The 19,052-nt window shown below is 50.9% G+C and overlaps 1 protein-coding gene across 1 annotated transcript in view; it reads right to left on the reverse strand.

Annotated features, from left to right (window-relative positions):
- Window positions 1-5,905: 5,905 nt before the first annotated feature.
- Window positions 5,906-19,052, reverse strand: part of Mgat5 (alpha-1,6-mannosylglycoprotein 6-beta-N-acetylglucosaminyltransferase) — a 286,468-nt gene continuing 273,321 nt past the window's right edge. Inside the window, exons 17-19 of the mRNA XM_032915150.1 lie at window positions 17,966-18,040; window positions 10,009-10,166; window positions 5,906-7,693 (exon numbers count right to left, since the gene is read on the reverse strand). Coding sequence (XP_032771041.1) covers window positions 7,495-7,693; window positions 10,009-10,166; window positions 17,966-18,040 — 432 coding nt within the window. The 3' untranslated portion in view covers window positions 5,906-7,494. The remainder of the gene's footprint in view (window positions 7,694-10,008; window positions 10,167-17,965; window positions 18,041-19,052) is intronic.

The following is a 19,052-nucleotide window of genomic DNA, read 5'->3' on the forward strand; positions in this document are numbered from 1 at the left end:
CCTGAGTCTGCATATCTCTATATGCTGGTCACGGTACCTCAGTCTGTGAGACGTGGGTCACTCCTTCAGAAGGAACAAGATGTCTTCAGTCTATGTAACATTAGATATAAGTGCTGTAGACACGTCCCCCATTACACCATGTTCTGTAGCTCTCGCAGTACTGCCCACATGGGCAGCCATGTCAGGCCTGTAAAGACCTTTACCATTTGTATGGTATGGGGAGGTTGTGTTTGAGAGCTGTTAGCCTGTGTGCCCACATGTAGGGAGTATATATTGTGGGCAGTCCGTCTCTCTCTCTCTCTCTCTCCCTCCCTCTCTCTCTCTCTCCCCCCCCCTCTCTCTTTCTCTTTCTCTGTGTGTGTGTGTGTACACTTTCCTCTGTGTTCACATGTGGAGCCCATTAATTTATTAATTTATTTATTAAATAGTCCTTCACCCAAATAGAGCTTGCTGATTCAGCTAGCTTGTGGGTCTTGGGAATCTGTTTATCGTGTTTTCCCAGTATTGGGGTTACACTGCATACCATCATAGGTGGCTTTTATGTGGGTGCTGTGGCTCTGAAGTCAGGTCTCTATGCTTGTGCAGCAAGCATTTTGTCCACTGAGTCATGTCCCCATCTCCAGCAGGTAAGTTTTCTGTTGGGGCTGAAGGCAGGCATTGGTGTTGACTGGTGACGATGATGTAACACCTCGGACTGTTGGTGTGGGGTCTGTAGTCTCCAGAGGGGAGCCCAGGTTCCCCGCAATTGACCAGACAGTCACAGGGTGCTGCTGGAGACACTGGAGGTAGGCATTGTCTGGGCAGAGGGATGGCAGACCTCCAGGTTTTACCGAGGTTTTGATGTCTCCTTTCACATGGTGCTTCCAAAGGGAAAGGTACAGGCTGAATGTCCTGAATTCCCAGATCAAAATCCAAAAGGCCCGAGAAATGTGCACAAACATGGTAGCACAAAACAGAAAGGTTCGCACCTGGCCTTGCGTGACAGGTGCAGTGAAAACAGAGGCCCATTAAAAATATGGTGTGAATGGTCTTTAGGCCATGGGTATGGCGTACAGAGAAATATGAATGAGTTTCTTGTTCAGTTTGGTTCCATTCCAAAGCTAACTCAAGGAGACAAGAGCTCCAAAATCCAGAAAGTTACAGGATCTAAAACACTGTGTGCGTGTGTGTGTGTGTGTGTGTGTGTGTGAACATGTGCTTGTGTGCATGTATGTATGAATGTGTATGTGTATACATGTGTGTATGCATGTGTTAATGTCTCTCTGTGTGTGTGTTCGTGTGTGTATGCATGTGTATTTGTGTGTGTGAACATGTGCTTGTGTGCATGTATGAATGTGTATGTGTGTACATGTGTGTATGCATATGTGTTAATATCTTTCTCTCTCTCTTTCTCTGTGTGTGTGTGTGTGTGTGAGAACATGTGCTTGTGTGCATGTATATATGAATGTGTATGTGTATACATGTGTGTATGCATATGTGTTAATGTGTGTGTGTGTGTGTGTGTTTGCACACACATGGAGGGTACCGGTCAATTTCAGGTGTCCTTCCTCAGGATACTGTCCACCTTATTCCAGAGTCTCTCACCAGCCTTGAGCTTGCTGCTTTGGCTGGGCAGGCCGAGCATCGAGCCCCAAGGATCCACCTGTCTTCACATCTCCGGGGCTGGGACTACTGCTTGGGCTGTTTACCTGGGTTCTGGGGATCAAGCTCTGGTCCTTGTGTGTGCCCGGCATGCATGCTAACCATGTTCTCTCTAACAGAGAACTGGGCTTTCAAGCATGTGCCACCGCACCTGCCTTCTTGAAAAGTGGATTCTGAGGGCTGGAGCCAGGTCCTCATACATGCATCGCAAGCCCCTTGTGACCTTGGCTCTCCTTCCCCAGGCCCTACCCCCACTGCTTCAGCAGAACCATTGGAAGTGAGTGTGCTGGTTACCATGAAATGTAGTTTTAAGCCACGTCTCCCCCAAATCACTACCACCTGTCACACGAGAAAAGTTTATTGAAAAATAAAGTTCTCCCTAGTTTCTCTACCACACAGGAAAACAAAGTAGTGTCCTTTCTTTGCCTTGTACAGTAAACTCGGGGACAGTGACACTTCATTTGCAGGATCCTGTGACTTAACCCTACAAGTGACAGTAGAAAAAGGATCCATCTGAAGACACAGACGTGAACGGCCAGGAACCTAACATCAAGGTTGTGACAGGAGCGACAGGAGGAAGGGATGTCACCATGTCCTTTGGCGTTGTGGTTACGCCATTTTCTTTAATACGTGGACTGGGCTCTGAGCAAATAAACTTCTTCCGGTATCTGCTGCATTCCGGCTCCCGTGGGCGATGCAGACCTGTATTCACACTCCTGGCCCGTTCTCACGAGATGCTCCCTGTGTACCTCCTACCCATGCTGGCTTCCACGGGCAACTACCCACCACACCAGCATGTGTCCCATGGGTGGGGTGTGTGTGTGTGTGGGGGGGGTCGGGGAAGGATGAAGCTCTGAGAAAGGTAAATGCAACGCTTTAATCCCGTGAACTGTAAAGTCACTGGTCGGCCGAGAAGGGAGAGGAATTGGAAAGCAAACCTCTTCATCCCACACTGGCAACTCTCCCACAGTTGTTCTACCAGGGTAGAGGCTAAAGCCACGAGAAAAAAATACCAGCAAACTGGTATTTAAGTGACCAGGGAGTCCACTTTTGAAAGCGGTCAAAATCCCTGCCGTTGGGTTTCATATGGCTCCTCTGGGGGTGGTGGTGGTAGATTTATTTAATTTTTTAGGGACCAGCCATGGGATTAATCTTGGATAGGATGGGAATGTGGCAGAGGTAACCAGCCTGCTGGGAGCCACCCTGTCCAGCAGGGGGCAGCAGAGGAGAATGTAAATTTAGTTGTTCCCTCTTTCCCTTAAACAAATGGAAGATTCTATTACTGTGTCGTAGCGGAGTTAAAAATTAAACTCTAATTCAAGGAGTGCAACTTGTGAGAGAACTTTTAATTTTGAGCTTGAAAAGTTCCTCAAAGAAACCCCTGGAATGTTCCAGAACATATTGGTGGTTCAAGGTAATAAACTCAGCCTTGTTTCATGGAGTGCTGAAGACTGACACATTTTCCAATTACTCAGTGCATTGGAGGAAACACTAGAATTCCATTGAGCAGGGTAGGCACAGAGCTTAAACATTTGAAACAGTTAATTCCTATAGCATCTGATCGACTCAACGAGATTTTTATGTAACCATCATGTCTGAATCAACGGGATCAACGGGGGTGGGGGTGAGCGCAGCTCTTTATCTCTCAAGTTTTATGATATACTACTAATATCAATATTGAACATTCACCAGGCTTACATGAGCCAGGCACTGTGCTAAACACGGAATCCCCACGGGGCCCTATGTGCTAGGAGAGCTAGAGTAATTCTTATTCTCTGTATCCAAGACTATACAGCTAATTTGGTCTTTTGCTATATGTAAAAAAAACAAAACCCAAAACAAAAAACTTTTCACTTTCTGTTGAAGGCAACGAGGATGAGGGGAACCCACGCCCAGCTCCAAGCCGCTAACTTCCTGAAGGGACTACAAATCTATTCCTGTCATCCGTCTACTCTAACGGAGACACTCTGCAGCCATGCAGAGGGGGGAGAAGAAGAAAGAGAAATTAAAATAGTTTTAAATAAATAAAATAGTCCAGGCTTGGAGTCACGACACATACAGCACAGCCTGCCGTTAACAAAATACTTAGTCTTTCCTTTCCAGTCAAGAATTTTGGGAGAGGGTGGTGGTGCCTAATTACATACCATCTAGGTAAACCACCCTGGTCTGAGCTAAAGAACACACACTCATCCATAAACAACACAGAGTTTCAGTGCAACCCAACTTACTAATAGGTACCTCATCCCACATCCACATTCATTCCCTAAGGACGGGGAAAAGCAAGACATCTGGACTCCACCGTGCTCGCTAGCTGAAGTATCTGGGGGCTCCTTCTTCTACACAGATGGCTTGAGGGCTGGTTTTCTGCCTCAGCAACATGTCAGCTAGGGCCAGGGTGATGGGTCGTGAGGCCCTTCACTACCTTGGTCAACATCAGATTCAGAGATAGGGTCTGGTCCTGAGGGTGCTAAAGGATTTTTGGCACCCTCAGCCCTATTCTGGGGGGTGCATGTGCACACACCACACACTAGGAACATACACAAAACGCACATGTATACATGTATACACACTATATATACAGTCTTGTGTGTCCGCATCCACTGGGAGCATAAATAACTGTGTGTGTGCACGCACACTGTGGGCAAATGTAGTCATTCCAGGCTGGAACAGCCTGCTGTCAGCCTTCGACAGCACCCAGCCTTCAGACTCCAGCCCCAAAGAGAGATGCGAAGACACGAACCAGCAAAAGGACAGACAGGTATTCCCAAACACTCAACCTAAAACGAAAGACTCATCTCAGAGACAAAATAAGCCGGTATACAAGCACACACACAGAAATGCAGGGGACGTGGACTGGGATCCAACAAGGCATGGGCGGCCCCTCTCAGGATGGCCCCTTCAAAAAGCTTTCACCTTCTGAATCGATGTATTCGCTCTCTTAATAAATTAGATAAAGCTCCTCCCCCTCCATTTTAAGAGCCTAGCATCACAAAGGGGACAATAACTCTAAAGATCAGACGATCTGTGATTACTGTGCAGGACACACGAGTCTTGATTTCAGACTCCTCTCCTGGTGGAAGGTTCGATCGCAAACGGCCCTCGGCTCCTACAAGATGGCCAGTGCTTTGTAAGTGCTGTGGCTCCCAGCCAGGGCGGTGATTCTTTGCTGGCCTCCGCACCGACAGGCGGAATGCCCATGCACAGGTCAGGTCAGTTTCCCCTTGATGGCCACTCGCCCATCCATATCTTGCTAGCTCTGAGGAGGCCTGGGAGCTGGTATACATTCAGGGACATCTCACCTATTGCTAATGCTTTTAATAACTAGACTACGGTTGGCTAGTCCCAAGAGCAGGAACCCACCGGAGGAAGTGAGCTTACGTATTTCTGCCTAAAACGGAGAGGAATTTATAACATGGGAGAAAGACCTCTTCTGGGTTGCGTGACTCGCGGTCTTGAACTGAAGAAGAGGAAAAGGAATGTGGAGGGACCCTGAGCTCAGGGACCAGAAGCTTCGGCAGGTGAAGAGAAAGTGGCCTTCCTGCCTTTTTACAGTTATCAGCAGCGTGGGGATCATTTTCAGCTGGGGCGCCCCCTGCTGGTTGAATGCCAGCACTGTCACCCACAGTCTTTAGGGGTCCCAAAGAGCCTGATTTTCAATCTCCCTGGAAACTCAGGGAGATTCCCATAACTCCGGGGTGCAGCCCAGGGGCCCGCTTTAAGGGAAGAGTCTATCCAGCTTTCTCCCGTCCTGCTGCAGGAAATCTTTATAAACCTTAATAAAAGATGCTTCATAGCCTGCCTGGCGGCTCAACCTGGGCAAAGGTGATTCCAGCCAGGCCTTGAGGGACCCCTGTCAGTGTTTAGGGCCAGCACCTGCCCTGGCGTCACCTCTTGACTCCACTTCATTCTCTAGGACTAGAATCTGAGGCCCTTGAGGTGTCTGTCTAAGGGTCGAAGGGGCGTGGTCGGGGAGACCCTAGAGGTGTGATCGGTGTGATGTATGCACCCAGGTAGAAATCAAGAGGAGAGCAGATGTTTATCCAGACCTTAAAGTTCCAAGCGCCATCTCCCCAATCCTTGGTCACCACAAGCAGACCCTCCTTTCTGTTGCTTCTGGAGGGCTCAGCCAGTCCTGGGCCTTGCTCTGCTGTCCAGCTAGGCAGAGGCTCCGCTTGGCTACAGGGAGGTGTTGGGCAGCACCAGCCGGCTAGGAAGTCTACTCTACCAGCTGGGGCTGGGTGGACAATGCTAACAGCAAGAGGAAGAAGAGGGATTGGTTCATTCACCAGCATGGAGAGAAGTGTGGGAGGTGTCTCCAGAAACTCACACGTGTACAGAGCACAGAAGCAGTACTTCAGCAGGGCTGGACTGACTAAAGGGCTCCAAGGCGTGGAAAGTGGGGATTCCAGCATATAGACAGGCCAACCTGCTGCCAGACTGGTCAAACTCCATAGAACAATAGTGTTTCAAGTAAAAGCCAGCCCCAGGCTCCACCCTTTGTAAGCCACACCCACTGGGGGGTGTGGCCAGGATAATACCTAGCATTGGACCGGAACTGTCCTTACCTCCCCAGAAACCATAAAGTTCAGAGTCAATTCCCTGGATTGCAGCAATATCAGACATCACGGGGGCGGGGGGGGGTACGGCGCAAAGCCTCGTGTTACTAACTCTAGGGCTGACTCTTATCCAACTCTTAGCTGTTTTGAGGCTAGAGGTGCCCTCTCCAAGTTCAAAGACCGCTCCTGGCGCCTTTGATGGAGGTGGGGGTGGGGGGAGGGTGAGCTTACCACAGCATCAGACAAGAATTACATAATCCTGTGTTTCTTCAACAAAGGTGAATTCTAACCAGAAATTAGGACCAAGCTATGGGGGGCGGGGCCTGGGGGTTGGGGGAGGTCACACAGGAAAGCAGCCTCTCTCATCTGCAGCCCAATCTGTCTTTGGAACCTGGTGGGACCCTCAGGACACCACAGGCATTTCCCCACTAAGGTTATCTGCCTTTTAGCTGCCATCTGCCAAGCAAGCACGGGATCCATCGGCTCTGAAGATGCTTTGACAGTGGCTGGCTGTGTTTTCAAGGCCACTTTACCCCCATTTTCTGTGACAGGGTCTCTTGCAGCCTAGATGCGGGGACAAAGGCCTTGGCCTTGTTATGTAGCCAAGGAGAATGTTTGGTCCTCCTGCCTCTGCTTCTTCTGTTTTATGTGGTACTGGGATGGAACCCAGGACCCCATGTATGCTATGCCGGCAATCTACAAACCGAGCTACGTCTTTTTTCTCTGCTGTCACCTGTCACCAGGAGTCAAGCTCCCACAGCTGCCCTTAAGCTTGCCATCCTGCTTGATGCTGCAGAACAAGAAGGTCCTGAAGGTGGGTGGTTAACGGTGAGGAACAAAAGGAAACTGTGTTCAACCCCTTTCCTCCCTCCCGAGCCCGCCCCCATTCTCCCAAATAAATAAATTAATTGGTTTAGAATTGTCCCCACAGTCCTTCCCAATTGGCTCAATTCCTCTTCCTGTTTTTGTTTTCAGCTGAATGAGTCTCCAGATTTTATCCCTTTTTAAAAAAAAAAAAGTTCCGGGAGCAGCTGCCTGGACCACTTCCCTACAGTGGATTTTCCTGGAGAGAGAGGGCATTCATTACACCAGGGAGAACCCAGGCTGCTCTAACCTCTGTTCTCTTGTGGTTTTGGTGTAAACTGGGATGCACTGGCTGAGGCTGGGGCAGTACTAAATTCAAGCCCTGGACCAAAGATTTCAGGCTCTGGTCAGAGTCCCTGAATGTCTTTCAGCCCCTCGGCCCTGCCCAGCGGAGCCACGTCTTTCCCATCTGAATGAATCCAGGGTGGCTATGCTATAGGCAGTCTTTGCAGAGGGCCACTTGGCCCTTGATGAAGTCCCGGCAGGGGCAGATCCGCTGGTGTGTGGGGTGGGCCCCGGCACAACTGAAGAGCAGGAGATCCCCTTGGAACACACAGTGCTTGCTCTTGGGGTAGAAGGAGGGCACCAGGATGTCCTTGTATAGTTCTGAGCTTTGGCAGATTACCTTATACCTATGAGGAAGAGAAAGGAAGGTACTTGCGTGAACTGAAGTGGAGGTGCCAGGGTAGGTGTTGTCCAGCCGTTGGATGGTCCGCTCTGAGCGTGGGAGCCTATCCCCTGGTCCTACCTCAGGGACACATCATCCATGTGACTGAAATTCTCCACAGTTGGGGACCTCGACTATGTGAAGAAAACGCATGTTGACAAATGTGTGCAGGCAGGGGACTGGCTCTGAGGCTTGGCTCTCTGGGGTTAGAGTTATCTGTATTGAAGAAAAGCTGAGAACAGCCTGCACCCTCGGGTGGGGAATGGGCACCTCGAGCTTTGAGGCTCTGTACAGCAGAGAGATGTGAACCCCGACGTGAGAGCTGTGCTGACAGAGGCAGGTCATAGAGCAGGGACATGCTGTGTGTGAAGGCCCAACCAGGAGCTGCGGGGCTGGTTCAGCCGGCTTCCTATGCAAGCTCCAAGAGCAGAGTTCTACCTCCAGAAGTCATGGCAAACAGAAAAGGCCACTATGGTGGTGCAAACCTGTGACCCCTGAGCTGGGGAACTGGAGACAGGCAGATCCCTGGGACTTGATGGCCTGCTAGCCTAGCCTACCTGGAGAGTCTCAGGAAAACGGGAGACGCGTCCCCAAAGTAAGCCTTCACACGCACACGCACATTAGTGCACCTACGCAAACATGTGCACATGTGCACGCGCCTGTGAAAGCAGGAAGTCAGGATCCTCAGGGAAGCCGCTCTTTTGAGACAGGGCTTGTCTCTGGCCAGGAGCTGGCTCGTTCGGCTAGGCTGGCTGGCTGGCAAGCACTCGGGATCTTCCTGGCTCTGCCTCCTGGGACTGGGATCGCATTCTTAGGCTGCCATGACTGGCTATGACACTTGGGATCTGGAGATCAAGCTCAGTTCCTCAAGTGACTCGAAAGCCCAAAAGAGAGACCCACTAAGCTCTCTCTCCAGCCCTCATTTTTTTGGGCAGGGTCTCATTGTAGCCCAGGCTAGCCTCAAACTTGGAAAAGATAGCCTTGCGCTCCTGATCCCACGGCTCCTGTATCCTCAGTGCTGGAGTTCAGGGTGTTTGAGACGCCTACCTTTAGATCTTCTCTTGTGGGCTGTACCAGCCCCATTCAGTACCCATTCTGTCCACCCAGAACAAGAAAGGCCCATGGGCTAGTGGAAACCAGTTGCTCCCGACTTTCCAAGAAAATAGTGTAGAGGGTGCAGGGCAGAACTCTGTTTAAGTTTGGGCTTTGTCTCGTGGGAGCTGTGTGACTACAGGCAATCGCTGAACGCCTCTATTGTGCGACAGGAGTATGTAAACCTACCTGTAAGGCTCAGTGTTACTGGGGCAGGCTGGGGGGCTCGCGTTTCTGGGCTCAGCCTGTCAGTCTTGAGCCTACTCCACTGCCTGAGGGGCCGATTTCCTCCTCCTCCCACACAAGACCCGTGTGCTTGGTCCCTTATGCCATGGTTCACAGTGGCTGTCAATTGTCACCTCAGAGACAAACCTCGGGGCGTGCGTGTGTGTGCATGTGTGTGTGTGTGTGTGTGTGTGTGCAAGGAGGATCCAGCCTAAGTATGTAATGCTCCACGCCATGGTCTGAGTTCTCTGTGGAAAAGGAAACAGACAGCTTCCCCAAGCCTCTGTCTCTCTCTGCTCCCAGACTGTGAGTGCGGTGTGAACATCTGTCTCATGATCTGGCGGCCATGCTTGTCCTCCAGGGAGGACTGCACCTCCAGACCAAGAGCCACCATACACCGCCTTTGCAATGCTCTCGTCAGGCACTCTGCCACAGCAAAGGAGTAATTTAGTGCGCTGGAGAGAATGTTCTTATTCTGCAGACGAGAAAATGGCACTAACAGGAAAGGGGCCCCAGGCCTCTAATCCCAAGCCTCCAGCTTTGAGATGGAGGCAGAACAGGGAGGTCCCTGGAAGCTCATGGGCCAGCAGTGGGGGGAACAAGGCTTCAGACAAGATGGAAGATGAGGAACAACGGCAGCTGTGCCTTCATCTGCACATATGTATGTCACTGTACATGCTAACCAACGCTTACATATGCAAATACACACATGTACACATACATCATATAAGCAGACATCACACACACGTCACACAAGCCCAGGTCTCACATGCACACACATCATAAGTGTGCGTGTGTGAGAGGTGAGCTCTCTCTGGGGTTTAACTTGCTCCCCCTTCCCACATTGTTTCCTGACGCCCACAGGCAGAAGAGAGAGTCTGGGTGCCTCTCAACCCCATGTGTCACAGGCGGCAGTGGCCTGGCAGCCCTGCCTCAGCCTCGCGTCCCCATTGGCACACTTACTTCAGCAGGTCCTTTTCCTTGTTGAGGTGCTGGAAGAAGGACGGCTCGCAGATGAGCTGGCTCTCCTGGCACACCTGCTTGCAGGACTGCCCGGGCTCAGCCAGCTTCACCTGCAGGGCGCTAAGGGGCGGCCACATCACTTGGCCGTGGCAGAAGTCCTAGAACGACAGTGAAGCCATCATCAGCTAGGGGACCAAGGACACAATGAGGCAGCATCAGCCTAGCAATCAACCATGGCAGGCATCATGCTGAGGAAGACTGAGAAAAAGGACACACCCTTGGCACAGGCTGTGCCCTCTCTAAAGACCAGTTTCCGGCTGAGGGCTTGCATCAGTTGGAAGGGTGTTGTTCTAGGATGCACAAAGCTCCATGTTCTGTCCCCGGCATTGGATCTAGTTATGGCGACTCCCAGCACTTGGAAGGCAGGGTATCATCTTTAGTTACAAAATGAGTTTGAGGTCAGCCTGGGCTAGAGGCTCTGTGTCAAAACGACCACACGCATGTTTTTGTATACATGCGTGCACACACCTCACTCTCGTGAGGGCCATTCTCAGGCTCATTTCCACCAGCTTTGACTCCTGCTCTTGGGTTCTCCAAACACTGTATGTAGTTCATGCCTGCACTAATCCATGGGCAGCACAGTCCTGTGGGCCTGGATGCTGTTGCTAAGGGCAACAGCATGACTGCGCAGACTTACTTTCTTGAACGGAACTGCAGTCTGTACTAATGGGCACTCTTCTCTGTGTATACAGAGCTTGCATATGACAGCTGCGCTTCCATCAGGATAGCTGTCACAGATAGAACCAGCACTTGGGAGACACACAGGCATTTTGGGAAAGCTCACAGTGTGTTCTTGCTGGTTAATGCAGACATCCTTACTTATGTCCTAGGAGCAAATGGGTACTTTCCATAGATGTTAAAAATTATAACGAGGAGTTTCAATTCATCATACGCAAAGGCTCCTGGTGACAAGGTAGCAGGGGAGGGGTATCGATGATTATATTTTTCTTCTTGTTGTGACAAAATAGCTGACAGAGGCAACTTAAGGGAGGACCGGTTTGTTTTGGCTCAGCCTAATGGTCTGGTCATCATGGTGGGCGGGGCAGCTGATTAGACTGCGTTCCTGGTCATGGAGTAAAGGATGCTTGTGCTCAGCTTGCTCTCTCCCTCTCATCCAGTTCATGGACTAGTGCCACCAACATTCAGAAAGGCTCTTCCCCCAACACCCTCACCAACACCCTCAGAGGGGTGTTTCCATGGTGACTGTAGTTCATGATTAGAGTAACCATCACAACAGGCAGTCCTCAAGGACACCTAGATCAGACAGCAAAGAAACCAGGGGGCAAGTGAACTCCTCTCCTGGTGATACAGTTTGACCTTTAATATCCCTAAAGGCCCATGTGTTGATAGCTTTGTCCCCAGTGAGGCATTCTGGGAGATGTTGGAACCTTTGGGAGGTAGGGGCTTAGAGTTTTCAGGACATTAGGAGCTTGCCTTCGAGGGGATGTGGGAGACCCTTCCTGTTTCTTCCTAGCCATGAGCTAACCAGTTGGTTTTTATTTTGTTTGTTGTCGTTTATATTTCCGTGTGTGTGTGTGTGTGTGTGTGTGTGTGTGTGTGTGTGTGTGTGTGTGTGTGTGTGTGTCCCTGTGAGTCCCAGAAGAGGACACCAGGTTCACTGGAGTTGTAGGCGGTTAAAGTCAGTTGTAAGCTGTCTGGGGTGGGTTTTGCGAACTGAACTTGGATCATCTGCAAGAGCAGCGAGTGCTTGTAACCCCTGGGCCTTCTCTGAGTCTCCTAACTGAGACGCTTGAATCATGCTCAGCCATGGTGTAGGGCCTCACAAACCCGCAGCAGTGGGGCCCGGTCACGGAGAGATCCTTAAGCTGAGCTGAAAGACAGCATCCCTACTCTAAGCTCATTGTCTTGGGCACGTTCCATGGCTGCAGAGAGCTGACCATATCACCCCAGGCTGGGGTGGGGGTGGGGGATGGAAAGCCCAGAAGGCTCAAAGTTCAGACTCTGTCTTTTACAACTCCCCTCTCCTCTGACAGGCCCTGGTTGCATCTTTGTGCCGGGTGAGTTTCAGAACGGCTACAAAGTTTCCTTTCTCACTCATCCTTACCCTTCTGAAAAGTTAAATTTGAGGTTAGAAAAACAGATGGGTCAGATCTGAAGCCTGACCCCGCGAACCCCAGCTCTGAGCACGGGCCCCTGTGTCCTCTGGCTCTGTGCCTGCGCAGTGGTGCAGAAGGTGAAGGAAGGAGCTCAGCTGAGACAGCAAAGGGCAGGCACTCACTGACTTCCTTAGGCTCCCTGGGAGAACTGCCTCCCCCAGAGCTGCTTCAGACAGGGCATATGGAGAAGCCGGGCTTGCTGCACCAATGGGCTCCCTGAGTCTATTCTAGGGCAGGGCAGGAGTCGCTGCAAGGTTCAGGCAGAGGGGGTGTCGTCCTTGGGGCTGCACCATGGAGCTGACACATGCCTAGCTCAAGTCTGCACTGAATAGAAAGGGTGCACAGGTACCCTGTCCCTGTCCGTCACGATGGCCTGGCATCCTCTTTGGCATCTGTTCTAGGGGACAGAGGTTCAGGAATAATAAAAATAGCATCAAAGTCTTGGAGCTTACAGAACCATCCAGACAGCTTGAAGGTAACAACTGATCAGAGGGAGCCCAAGTTGTCACAGAGAACGTGGCAGAGGGGGCTGGTCCCCAGGAGGGGACTTCACGGATCAAACTCCCTCCACCTGACCCATATAGGAAATGGGGACAGTGCCACCTGCCCTTCATTATCGTGTCGTTCTGAGAGGTAAAGGGGTGGGGTGACTGGTAAGAGGGACGGAGAGGGTAATGGTGCTGTGTGTGCAGTGGAGTTGAATCACTGGGTCATATCCACTCATCTATGTCAGCACCTTGGAGGGCACAACGGGAATGGAAGGGCTGTGTATCGGCCTCCTCTCACCCACAGGTGGAGTGGTCAGTGGGTGGTCAGGAGGCGAGAGGGAAAGCTTTCCTTACGTTCACCCACAGTCTAGGCTACAGGCAATGCAAGCTGCCTCACGCTCTCGTGCCAACTGCTCCTTCGCTCATTCATTTACACATTCATTCATTCATTCCACAGACCCTCACTAAGAGACAGGAAAATGTGTGTCCGCTGTCAACTTTACAAACGACCATTACAGCTTCATGCAGGGCATTGGAAATGGAATATGAAGGCCTCTCCTGGCCTTAGAGGCTCAGTGCATGGTCTAGTAGTAAAGGCTAACACTTACAATAAATACTTCAGAGCAGCAAACTAGACACCTATGCACACGGCGAAGGACACCTGGAGGCCGGACAAGGCTGGCTCTACAGGGAGGGAGGGGGCAGAGTGGTGGCAGCCACAGTTGGAGAAGACACGGATTTCTGGGCTGAGCGCTACAGGCTGCACAGGAGTGAGCGCCTTACTACTACCATGGCATTCCGTAGCTGACTGGTGCTCAGTGAAGAGCTACTGAATGGGACCGCATGATTTCGGCATCCTGGAGGCTTCGATAGGAGTGAAGTAGAAAAAGAGGCCATTCTAGCCCAATGAGGCATCTCTGCAGCCAGAAGGAGGGATAAAGCGCCATTGCCAATCTGGTTAACAAGCTCACTTGGGGCCCACGCCATCTGCGCTCCTCCCTCACCTTCTTTCTGCCGTCGGTGCACACGTTTCTCAGTGCGTTTGGCTATTCCAAGATTGTCACGCAGAAAACTACAAATCAAGAGTGTAACAGAGCTCTCAGTCAAAGCCATGCTGTCTGTCTCTGCCCCACTCTACTCTCACCTCCCTACATGTGCATGTGTATGTGAAGGGCCGAGGCCAATGTCTGCTGCTTTGCATGAGACCAAACAGCCCTTTCCAACCACATTATGGGGCTGGGCTGAGCTGGTTCTGAGCCTGTCAAGCATGCGTGTTCTAGCACTGCATAAATGGGGGAGGCATGGCGGTGCACACCCGCAATCCAGCCTCTGTGAAAACACAGGAGGGGTCAGGATTCAAGGTCATCCTTGTCCACATAGCAAGTTCAAGGCCAGCCTGGAACACATGGGACTCTGTTTCAAACCGAACGACCATGTGACTGACTGACCACCCTGTATGTAAACAAATTTTTAAAGACATAGTTTTATGTTGTGTACATTTAGCTGTATGTATGTGGGCACGTGTGCCCATGGTACGTATGTGGAGGCCTGAGGACAATCCATGGAGGAGGTTTGTCCTCTTCTTCCACCAGCTGAGTCTTGGGGATCAAACTAGGTTGTCCGGTTTGGCAGCAGGAGCCATTGCTCAGGCCACACCCTGTATAGTTAGAAGATCTTTATAAGAGGCAAAAAATGACCTGTTTCTCTTCTCTAGCCCACTGCTTTCTTGTGAATGGCAAATCTGCAAATCCCTTAAAACAGGGAATTGGCATGGCTGATCGGCTGCTGCTGCTGGGGGCTTTAACTTTGGTTCAAACTCCCCATCAGCTGGAGCCAGTCCTCCTTTAGAGGGCTCATGTCAAAGGTGGTAAGGGTAAGTCACAGCACTGGCTTCCATGCAGCCCGGCAAGGCACTGAGGGAGAAGGGCAGGCAGCCAGTTTCCTCCCATGGGGAGAAGGTCTGCATTCCAGCTAGCTGGGTGTGAGGGAAGCTCCTAGCAGTGACTCTTAAACTGTCCCCTGAAGCCTGGGTTGGTCTCAAAGGCTGTCAGTTTAGCTTCCTTTGGTTCCTGCTGCTGCTGGGAGTGTGTGTGTGTGTGTGTGTGTGTGTGTGTGTGTGTGTGTGTGTGTGTGTGTGTGGTGTGTGTATGTGTGTGGTGTGTGTGTCTAGAAAGAGATCTGGGATAAGAGAGTCCATGCTCCATGCAGTCTACATGGAGGACTCTGGAAGCTGAGCCCTGACTAATGAGTGCTTGTGGCTCCAGGTTCTCCTCCAAGCCACAGGCTTCCCACTCCTGCCAGGAGCACCTCTGTCCTCACCGTTCTTTGAAGATACTTTGCAAACTGTAAAAATATAATGAATGCTCCAAGTGGTAGCCTCCTAGGCCTGCAGTTCCTAGGAAACCTGATCTGATCCAAAGGGTCTCAGGTCTCATCATGCATGGAGGGGACATTTGGCTCTGATAGAGTTCCTGAGATAAACCAAAAATACCCCCCATTACTGCTAAGGAATTCGGAGGATGTCTTCTAAGAAATCCCCAGAGAGGGTTCACTCGGTGAGGTACACACCTTGCAGGCATAGGGATCTGAGTTTGATCACCAGAACCCATCTGAAAAAGCACAGGCTTGTAATCCTAGCACTGGGGCTGTGGTGCAAGCTATGGGGCGCCTGCCTCTGAGATCCTGTCAGATGCACAGTGCTGACATGGCTTTACATCAAACCTGCGACCCAGCCCGACTCCAGCACTGTGTGCCCGTGACTGTGTGACTCAGTTCCCACCCTGCAGTCACTCCTGACGCATCCTGGGCCTTTACCGTGTGGACTGAGATAGCATACAGACCCCTCGACCCATGACGGTTAATAGCGTCGACTTGGCAGGATCTAGACTCATCTAGAAGACAAAGCTCTGGGTATGTCCATGAAGGTGAGTTGAGCACCACCATTCGCCTTGCTCTGCCTCCTGACCGTGGAGGGACTGTGACCGGATGCTTCATGCTGCTTCTGCTGTGCCTGCCCGCTCCACTGTGACAAACCACACCCTTGCATGGTGAGCCAGACGACCTCTTCCTTCCGTGAGCTGCTCTTATCAGCTATTCTGTCAGTGCTGAGAGAGGCCTTGCCTCCTAGGGTATGTATACACTTATGATGAAGCTTAGGTCGACAGGACAGGAGGCTAACAACTAAAACGGGAGCACAGCATTAGAGCAGTCCCCTGCAATAAACGCGACGAGAATACAGTTTCCTCCTCTTGCAAAAAGACTTCCTGGCACTGAACTGATATTTTCTTTGAGTACTCTGGGGTCTTGACTGACATGGGAAACCAAACACTTGGAAAGGGAACCCACGGATGGGCTGGACGGTGGTCTGCATAAGCACACTGGCAATGACTGTGCCAGAGTTACGGCTGCTGTCCTTTCTGCGTCCTGTTTAGACTGAGTGAGATAATGGCAAAGACTGAGCTCCTGATGTGTGCAGTTGTATTACAGTACGCCTCGGGAGAGCATGGTGCGTTAACAGTGTGGACTACACTAGTCCTCCTAAGAACGGGGTCAGCCCTCGTTCTCACTACTTCCTGGGTACTGGCGCATACAATGCTCGCAGGAGCACCATGGAGGAATCATCGTCATCCTTATTTACTAAGAAACGGAGAGCAAGAGGAAGAAATGCTCAAACTCATGGTACCGGGAGCTGGATCCAGGTGGTGGGCTGATTCAGTTGCTGAAGAGTTTGCTGTGCAAGCATGAGGACCCGAGTTCAAGTGGAAGGCCAGACATGGTGCTCAGAGCTTGCCATTCCAACACCGGGACACAGGCAGGTCCCTGGGGGCTCACTGGACATTCAGCCTAGCCCACATGGTGAGTTAAAGGCCAGTGAGAAGCCCTATCCTAAAGAAAAGGATGATTGGCAGCTAAGGAATGACCCCTGAGGTAGTCCCTTGTATTCTATGTACAAATACCACTTGCACTTGTACACATAAGTATGCATCCACACACATACACATGTGCATGCACACGTACAAACATATGCATGTGCACTTGCACACACACATGCAAGGCAACTCACTCATTTCTTGTTCCTTGCCTCATCCCCTCAATAGCCCAGTTGACCAGATGTGGTTACCCCAAAGCCTAGGGAGCTCTGACTCCCTGAACCACCAGCTTCCTTTGACACTCTGGCAGTCTAGATTTATGTTTCTCCCGTACGGTTTCTATTTTCAGCTCTGTAGCTCTTATCCCCATTGTGCCGAGAGCCCTTGATCACCCTTAAATATTCTGGTTTTGTCCTATAAAGAGAACCATGTATTTTTGGGCCGGGCGAGAAGTTCAGATTTCCCTACCCACAGGAGTTCTGGCTTTGTCTATTTCTGGGTCTGCATTCCTTTTGAAGCCCAAGGAATTAAAACATCATAAAGGACCACAGTGCTGGGTGCCCCTTCACCTCTGAGAGCGTATGCCTGGGTTTCACAGAAGGTTTCATTTGAGAGGGGACCCGGTTTGAAAACCACTCAAGAGTCCTAATATAGAGCTGCCACATTTATACCCTTAAAGAAACCCTTAAAGAAACCCTTTGAAAATGTAGATTTGATTCCTGCATTTGAGTGTGCGTGTGCGAATTCACGGGTGTATAGATACATGAACATGACGTGCACGTGGAGGCTGTTCGCTAGGCTCTGCCCCCTTGCTCTTTGAGAGAGTCTCTCACTAGCCTGGAGCTTACCAACAAGGATAGGCTGGCTGGTCGGTGAGGCACAGGGGTTTCCCATCCCTGGCATTGACACGGCAAGTGTGTATCTCCATGACTGGCTTTGCAAACGTGCTTTCTAAGGATCAAGCTGAGATCCCCACACTGCGAGGCACGGACTGGGACTATCTTTCCAGACCCTAATTTTTGTTGTTGTTTTTTTTTGGGGGGGTCGGGGCGTGGTGTGATAAATGAAGGCAGGACCTTGAGCCACTGTTCACCCTTCCTGAGTCTTCAAGATGCTCTGGTCTGCTCAGGTTACAAGCCAGTGCTCAGGAAGGACCCATCTCAGCCACTCAAACATCTTATTTGAAGTGTCCATATGACCTTTCGTTGCCCTAAAGAGCACAATCCAAGGGAAGATGGGTTCCCTTGGGTGACCCTGGCAATGCGACGTTTAAAAATGACATTATCATGAGGCTACATGAAGTTTTCCAAAGCAAGCAACTAACCACAGAAGTGTACACAGTGAGGGCTGGAAAACAGGAAGTGGAACCCAGCAGACACCCACGCACACACGCACGCACGCACGCGCTGTGGACAGGCCTTACCTGTTTCTCAATGAAAGCGTTGATTCTCTGCAGCATGCCTTCACACGTGAACTCATATGGCATATACGGCTCAATCTGCAGAAACAACAGGGCAATGTGAAAGGGGACATGGGACACGAGGGAGGCACATACTGGTTCTCTACTGACTCACACAGGTACGTTAAAACTATAGACCTGGAACTGGACAGACAGGGCTCAGGCCTCATTGTGCTTCTCTCTAGACCCTGAACAACCTCTCTTCCCCGAGTCTCAGATACCTGATGTGCAAAAGAGTTGCAAGAAGGAAAACTCATCTCTGTTGAGCTGTGGTGAAGGCACAAGGAAACTGCCTGGATAGTGTAAAGTACATAGTAGACCTTCAAAAAGGTGGACATTACCACCTGCTGACAGGTAGACCGTGTGGGGTAAAGGCTATGACTACGGATACCCACATCCCAGGGCTGGGCAGAGTGCAGGGATTTCGCAACCATCATATAATGAAGTCATGGTCACTGCTCTGAGGGAAGCATAGAGAAACGGCTAGTCTGTAGTAGTGGGTGAGGTAAGAATGTATCCAAAGAACTCATGCTACAAGCCAAGGGAGGAGGTGCCAAGACCACCTCAGCTAGAGGCCCTGGGACAAAGTCTTACATAGTCTAAGCTGGTGGCCTTGCTGTACAGCAGAGGGCGACCTTGAACTTCTGATCCTCCTGTCTCTCTCTCCTGGGTGCTAGAATCAGACGTGTGCAACTACATCTGGTTTATTTGGTACTGGGGATGGAACCTAGGACGTGTGTTTGCTAGACAAGCATTCTTCCAACCGAGGTTCAACCTCGGCCCAGAGGGTGAGCTATGATGTGAAGATTCCAGGGAACTGGAGCTCAGCTCTGGGAGCTGGTGAGACAAGGTATAACAGGAGCCTTGTGATTTCTACACAGGCGCTTTCACTATCTGGGGACGGGGACAGGAAACCCCAGAAGGTCATGGGGTGGAGGAGGCATTCTGACAGCCGCTGAGACATCTGAGGGAAGGCTAGGAAAGATGGCTAGCGTTCTGACACCCGTTAACGGGAAGTGGGCATCACATCTCAACGGAAGTCACCAGCACT

Source organism: Rattus rattus, chromosome 10 (genome assembly GCF_011064425.1).
Source record: "Rattus rattus isolate New Zealand chromosome 10, Rrattus_CSIRO_v1, whole genome shotgun sequence".
NCBI classification, from domain to species: Eukaryota; Metazoa; Chordata; class Mammalia; order Rodentia; family Muridae; genus Rattus; species Rattus rattus.